Consider the following 7687-nt stretch of genomic DNA (forward strand, 5'->3'; position numbering starts at 1 on the left):
TGGTATAACACTTTATAACAACTAATACTACTATTGAACTTAGCATCCAAGTATTGACTTGATCGAGTTCACCTAAATCATAGACCAAATATAGAATGTTAACCTTCCTTCCACAGCATGTCCAAATGACAAGATATGAAATGCATTTTAATAACTCAGATTGTGAGTACTGAATGTCATTATCATTCAGGAAACAATTCTGATGCAAGGTCTTAAGTCATGTTTGTCAGATGATGCCGAAAGAAACTTCTGTATTTCGGTCTCACCTGTATAGTCCTGTACATTCATGGTTAGATTCACTGAAAATCAATCATTCTTTAAGGTTGTTTGAGTAACAGATGTTCTCTAACCCAGGTGCACAATTTGTGGATGATAACATGGAAAAACTTGTTCAAAGGATTGCCATGGTGATGCCAATAGCAGATGGCCTGTACCAGAAGAAAATGATCCATGATGAGGATTACTCTGAAATCACTGCGGCCCAACCCAGTATGGCAAAGTTGAGAGCTGTATTTGGCCCYGAAACCAGCAGAAGTGGCTAAATCAGCCTTCTACAAAATTCTACTGGAACAACAATCTCTTCTAGTCGAAGAACTGGGTAAGCTCTTCTCTCTCCTCTTTTGGTATCATAAGTATATATCAGTGAAATATATGTATTCCAGTCCCTGCTCCCCTGTAATCAGCTGTAATGTTTATCTATAATGGGTCAGGTCAGGGGGTCAGTCTGGTATATCTGGAGTACTTCTCCTGTCTTATCCGGTGTCCTGTGTTAATTYAAGTATGCTGTTTCTAATTCTCTTTCTTTTTCTCGGAGGACCTGAGCCCTWGGRCCATGCCTCAGGACTACCTGGCATGATGACTCCTTGCTGTCCCCAGTCCACCTGGCCGTACTGCTGCTCCAGTTTCAACTGTTCTGTCTGCGGCTATGGAACCCTGACCTGTTCACCAGACGTGCTACCTGTTCCAGACCTGCTTTTTTCAACTCTCTAGAGACAGCAGGAGCGGTAGAGATATTCTCAATGATCGGCTATGAAAAGCCAACTGACATTTACTCCTGAGGTGCTGACTTGTTGCACCCTCGACAACCACTGTGATTATTATTTGACCATGCTGGTCATTTATGAACATTTGAACATCTTGGCAATGTTCTGTTATAATCTCCTCCTGGCACAGCCAGAAGAGGACTGGCCACCCCTCATAGCCTGGTTCCTCTCTAGGTTTCTTCCTAGGTTTTGGCCTTTCTAGGTAGTTTTTCCTAGCCATCATGCTTCTACACCTGCATTGCCTGCTGTTTGGGGTTTTAGGCTGGGTTTCTGTATAGCACTTCAATATATCAGCTGATGTAAGAAGGGTTATATAAATACATTTGATTTGATTTTGAATGGAGAGGTTGTTATGGGGCTGCAAAGTTCCCCCTAGCCCCCCTGTAATTCTAAACCATGCACACAATTGATTGTTTCCCTATGACTACAGGTGGGGTTGGCCAGAAATGAAGTCATAACTTGAGCGGCTTCTACAGTCATGGTCTTGACTTCCAGGAACCTGCTGGCCCACTACTCACTTTTTTTCTAGTCTTACTGTTGTCTCTCAACCGTTTAAATCTCACACATTACCTCAAATATTGGTCCTATCACACCACTTGTCAAACAACAATTTGTAAGAAAGTAAATAATGTTTTTCAAATTAATCACATGTCTTTTCCTGGTTGCTTAAGTGTTCAGACTGCCTACMKAAGACAGTGAACTAGGACCTGGACTGGGATTTGCCACCAGACAAGAAGTCATACAAAAACCTTGACATCTRAATCTTTAATRGTTTTACTATATAAGATTTTGAAAAACAGTGTGGGAATCACAGGAGGCTGGTGAGGAGAGGGCGGCTCATAATAAGGGCTGGAATAGAGTAAATGGAACAATCTAACACATTGAAACCATGAATTTGATGTGTTTGATACCATTCCATTCCAGCCATTACTATGAGCCCATCCTGCCCAACTAAGGTGCCACCTGTGGTGTGAATGCTGCCCATGTCTCACCATTATGCTTGTGAAACATATTCATTTGAAACATTTTATTGTGATCCAACAGTACACCTGTGATATCTAAGAGTTTGCCAATGTGATGAGTGTTCAGGTCCAGGTGGTGGATAGGACGAGGTTTTACTCAGTGTAAAGTTGCTCTTTATTCTACAGAAAATCACTGTGGAAACACACATCATCCCTACATTATATCTGTCTTCATCACCTTAGAGACCAGTATTCACAAGCAGCACATGGAGAATATCCTTTGCTATTTAATTTAGTTATTTAAAGTGATCGCATCTTTATGTATTGTGATTGCTGCATAAGTAATTGCCTCTGAGGACAAAGTAATCTGTATCTAAATCTGACCTGTATTAACTCTGATCACCACTAGATGRTAGTCACTGACCAGATTATGTAGAATTACATTTCTATCCAGAAAAGTAAATGTGCATTTGGTAAAGAATAGATATATTGTGTTTGGTGAAGCCTGTAGACCTGAGACCAGTGGGGTAGATGGCAAGGCAGGATCAAATATTTCTGAGCTAGATCAACGTGCTCTGAATAAAACATGTCACTACATGTCTGTATATAAAGTCTTAACTGTGCACTTGGAAGTCCACCCCCTCTGATTCAGATAAAAAGGGGTGGAGAACTGAAAGTAAAAAAGCTGAAGAAAAAGTTTGAGACAAAGCGTTACTGGGAGTTATCTGTCCAACACAGACACATTGTAAGTACCTGGGTGTATTGGGTAAAATAAAGATTGACAATGTGTCAATATGGTTGACTCCAATTTTTTGCTTGTAGTAAAGTTGTATTAGTTTAATATATTCATATTTGACCCATTCTAGTGATCTACAATGGCCACACCCGTTCCACTACGGCTGCTGGCTACCCTACAAGAACTAGACAAGGCTACATTTGAGACCTTCCAGTGGAACCTGATGCAGGAAACACTCGAAGGCTTCACTCCCATGTCAACCGCCAGACTAGAGGACGCTAACAGGCACACGACAGTGAGTAAGATGGTGCAGGCCTATAAGAAAGAAGGTGCCATGAAAATCACACAGAAGATCCTGGAGAACATGGAAATGATTGATCTAGCAGATAAGTTAAAGACAGACGGTGATAAAGGTAATTCAGAATTAATTGATTACAAATACTGTATGCAACAAATGTACTTTCATATGTGCATTTTAATCGTTCATTCACATACTGTAAAGGTAAATATGTAAATGTCTATTGTTGATAGTTGAACATTTTAGAGGCAGTTTCCTGGACACAGATAATTAAGCTAAACCTGGACTAAAAATAATTTTCAATGGAGATTCTCCATTGTTCTTGCTTTTTATTCCAGGAGTAGGCTTTAAAAAAAATCTGTGCTCAGGAAGCTGCCCCTGAGTGTAAGCCTACTTGTGCAATAAAGTAAAAGCAGAACTGCATTCCATACGTCAATATGTGCTTTATTCAACTCAGGCTACAATACAGAACATGTATTCAATGTTTCTTTACAAACAATGTCATGGAGAGTCTCTCTCTCTTGCCAGATCAAGTTGCTACTCCACAGTCTAGCCAGGATCAATCTGCAGTCATGGAGACAAAGCAGTATGGTAATATAACCTGCCTTGTTTGCATGGGATTTATGCAGAAATATTACTGAACTAGTGTTGTAAGAAGATATTACAGAAAAATGTAATTAAATAATTACTGTAATTGACCAGATTCACAGAGAGGAATGATGAATAAAATGATGACCTGAAATAAGGAGTCTATCAATCTGCAAGAAAACAGTATGCAAATTACTGAGGAAATATGGCATGCTCAACTCTTAAAAAAGCTTTGTTGGGTGCAGATATGAAATGCATTTTAATAACTCAGATTGTGAGGACTGCATATCATTTTAATTCAGGAAACAAATCTGATGCAAGGTATTTCGGTCTCACCTGTATAGTCCTGTACACTCACGGTTATATTCACTGAAAATCAATCATTCTTTAAGGTTGTTTGAGTAACAAATGTTCTCTAACCCAGGCGCCCAATTTGTGGATGATAACATGGAAAAACTTGTTCAAAGGATTACCATGGTGATGCCAATAGCAGATGGCCTATACCAGAAGAAAATGATCCATGATGAGGATTACTCTGAAATCACTGCGGCCCAAACCAGTATGTCCAAGATGAGAAAGCTGTATGTGGCCCTGAAACCAGGAGGAGCGGTGGCTAAATCAGCCTTTTACCAAATTCTACTGGAACAACAAACTCTTCTAGTTGAAGAACTGGGTAAGCTCTTCTCTCTCCTCTTTTGGTATCATAAGTATCTATCAGTGAAATATATGTGTATTCCAGTCCCTGCTCCCCTGGAATGAGCTGTAATGTTGATTATCTATAATGAGTTTGAATGGAGAAGGTGATGGTTTATTATGGGGCTGCAAAGTTCCCCCTAGCCACCCTGTAAGTCTAAACCCTGCACACAACTGATTATTTCCCTTTGTTTTCCTATATGACTACAGGTGGGGTTGGCCAGAAATGAAGTCATAACTTGAGCGGCTTCTACAGTTTTGGTCTGGACTGACTTTTTTTCAAATCTCACACATTGCCTCAGAAATATTRGTCCTTTCACAATACTGTTAAACAACAATGTGTAACAAAATATATATATTTTTTAAATATCGAATCAGACYGTGTCATTTCCTGGTTGCTTAAGTGTTCAGACTGCCTACAGAAGACAGCGAACTAGGACCCGGATTGGGATTTGCCACCAGACAAGAGAAGTCATACAAAAACCTTGACATCTGAATCTTTAACGGTTTTACTATATAAGATTTTGAAAAACAGTGTGTGTGAATCACAGGAGGCTGGTGAGGAGAGGACGGCTCATAATAAGGGCTGGAATGGTATCAAACAGATTGATCTGTTTGATATCATTCCATCCATTCTGTTCCAGCCATTACTATGAGCTCGTCCTCCCAAATTAAGGTGCCATCTGTATCGGGAATGCTGCCAATGTCTCACCATTATGCCTTAAACATACATGGAAACATATTAATTTGAAAACAAATGTTGATCCAATACTACATCTGTGAAATATAAGAGTTTGTCAATGTGGTGAGTGTTCAGGTCCAGGTGGTGGATAGGATACATTTTTACTCACAGTGTAAAGTTGCTCTTTATTCGACAGAAAATCACTGTGTAAACACAAATCATCACTACATGTGCACTTTATAACTGTGTCAGCTTGGAGAGCAGCCCATACAGATCTGTATTTACAGAAGCCCATTTAGTATATCCTCTGCTCTTTTAAAGTGGGACTGAAAGCGTTTTAGCAACAGGACATCTTATTAAAATCTGTTTGTATACACCCCCATTTTCTGGAAAGCGAGCACTTAGATACATGGTCATTTTCAYATTTTCATGAAGTCTTAGAATGTTTGGGAATGATGTATACTAAGGAATTTGTGAAAATTCAATAGCAATATAGAGTGGGAAAGTGGCCACACGTTTGGACAATAAATAGACACTGCAGTAAATTTAACCTAATAATCTGTCTCGTCCAGAACTGGAGTCCACGCAGACCGGTGCTCCGTAGCCAATCTGAGTATTCAGTATTCAGACCCCTTGTCTTTTTCCACATTACAGCCTTATTCTAAAATTGATGAGATTGAAGAAAATAAATATTTACACACAATACCTCACAATGAAAAAGCAAAAACTGTTTTTTAGAAATGTTTTGCAAATGTATTACAGATAATACAGAAATACCTAATTTACATAAGTATTCAGACCCTTTGCTATAAGACTCAAAATTGAGCTTAGGTGCGTCCTGTTTCCTTTGATCATCCTTGAGATGTTTCTACAGCTTGATTGGAGTCCACCTGTGGTAAATTCAATTGATTGGGCATGATTTGGAAAGGCACACACCTGTCTATATAAAGTCCCACAGTTGACAGTGCATGTCAAAACAAAAACCAAGCCATGAGGTGGAAGGAATTGTCCCTAGAGCTCCGAGACAGGATTGTGTCGAGGCACAGACTTGGGGAAGGGTACCAAAAAATGTCTGAATCATTGAAGGTCCCCAAGAAAACAGTGACCTCCATCATTCCTAAATGGAAGAAGTTTAGAACCACCAAGACACTTCCTAGAGCTGGCCGCCCGGCCAAACTGAGCAATCAGTGGGAGAAGGACCTTGGTCAGGGAGGTGACCAAGAACCCGATGGCCAATCTGACTGAGCTCCAGAGTTATTCTGTGGAAATGGTAGTACCTTCCAGAAGCACACACATCTCTACAGCACTCCACCAATCAGGCCTTTTTGGTAGTGTGGCCAAACAGAAGCCACTCCTCAGTAAAAGGCACATTACAGCCCACTTGTAGTTTGCCAAAAGGCACCTAAAGGGATCTCAGAACATGAGAAACAAGAATCTCTGGTCTCATGAAACCAAGATTGAACTCTTTGGCCTTAATGACAAGCGTCACATCTGAAGGAAACCTGGCGCCATCCCTATGGTGAAGCATGGTGGTGGCAGCACCATCCTGCTTGGACGTATGTAAGCGGCAGGGACAGGGAGACTAGTCAGGATTAGGGAAAGATAAACGGGAAAGATGAACGGAGCAAAGTACAGAGAGATCCTTGATGAAAACCTGCTCCAGAGCACTTAGGACCTCAGCGTAGGGCCAAGGTTACAACAGGACCTTACAACAGGACAACAACCCTAAATTCACAGCCAAGACAACGCAGGAATGGCTTGGGGACAAGTCTCTGAATGTCCATGAGTGGCCCAGCCAGAGCCCGGACTTGAACCCATTCGAAAATCTCTGGAGAGACCTGATCCAACCTGACAAAGCTTGAGAGGATCTGTAGAGAAGAATGGGAAAAACTCCCCAAATACAGGTGTGCCAAAACGACTAAAGGCTGTAATCACTGCCTTAGGTGCTTCAACAAAGTACTGAGTAAAGGGTCTAAAAACGTATGTACTGTAAATGTGATATTGATGTTTTTTTGTGGCAAAAAAATGTAAAATCCTGTTTTTGCTTTGTCATTATTTTGTGTAGATTGATGAGGAAAATAAACAATTTATTCAATTTTAGAGTATGTATGTAAGAGTTTAGAGTAAGTATGTAATGTAMCAAAATGTGGAATAAGTCAATGGGTAGGAATACTTTCCGAATGCACTGTATAKGCCAACAAGAAATGCGCCACAATGGCCTGTCATCATTCACTTTAAACTGTACTGTGTGTTCACAGGCAATTGCAACAGCTCAACTTTAGATCCTTACTACGCATTCGGCAAACGCCACAAAATACAATTGAATGGATTTCTGTARATATGTAGCTAAATACCACTCTTACATTTGGGAACTTTACAGTCCTATTGATCAAACAACCGTAAAAAGGTAGACTATCTTTCCCTATGTGAACATCAACAATAGCAAGATAAACAACTAAAGCTAGCCAGAGCAAGATGAGCTAAAATCTAACAAAGGAGCATTAGATAAACCCTCTCAAACTTCTTCAGCTTTTGTTGACCTTCAAAATTGCACTTACAACCGATGGGGAAAATCCTGCTCGTCCTTCTGCAGTTTGCTGCCAATTCATGCGTTATCCCAACAAAGCACACAAGCTAWYAGGCTAAAGTTGGCTAGCTTGCTGGCTAGCAACTTCCAGACACAAA

The 7687-nt window shown here is 40.3% G+C and overlaps 1 protein-coding gene across 1 annotated transcript; it reads left to right on the plus strand.

Annotated features, from left to right (window-relative positions):
• The first annotated feature begins 2659 nt into the window (after nt 1-2659).
• Nucleotides 2660-4694, plus strand: LOC111952641 (apoptosis-associated speck-like protein containing a CARD). The gene is made up of 5 exons (XM_023971535.2): nt 2660-2750; nt 2872-3154; nt 3568-3630; nt 4052-4300; nt 4531-4694. The coding sequence occupies exons 2-5, from the start codon at nt 2881-2883 to the stop codon at nt 4548-4550; spliced, it is 606 nt and encodes a 201-aa protein (XP_023827303.1). The 5' UTR covers nt 2660-2750; nt 2872-2880; the 3' UTR covers nt 4551-4694.
• The last annotated feature ends 2993 nt before the right edge of the window (nt 4695-7687 follow it).

Source organism: Salvelinus sp. IW2-2015, linkage group LG26 (genome assembly GCF_002910315.2).
Source record: "Salvelinus sp. IW2-2015 linkage group LG26, ASM291031v2, whole genome shotgun sequence".
Lineage (NCBI taxonomy): Eukaryota > Metazoa > Chordata > Actinopteri > Salmoniformes > Salmonidae > Salvelinus > Salvelinus sp. IW2-2015.

Bases quoted from the DNA above. Each gene is read 5' to 3' on its own strand.
- LOC111952641 (XM_023971535.2), top strand. From the start codon at position 2,881: ATGGCCACACCCGTTCCACTACGGCTGCTGGCTACCCTACAAGAACTA. The intron at 3,631-4,051 runs GTAATATAACCT...TCTCTAACCCAG, and splicing joins CATGGAGACAAAGCAGTATG to GCGCCCAATTTGTGGATGAT. The intron at 4,301-4,530 runs GTAAGCTCTTCT...ATATGACTACAG, and splicing joins TCTTCTAGTTGAAGAACTGG to GTGGGGTTGGCCAGAAATGA.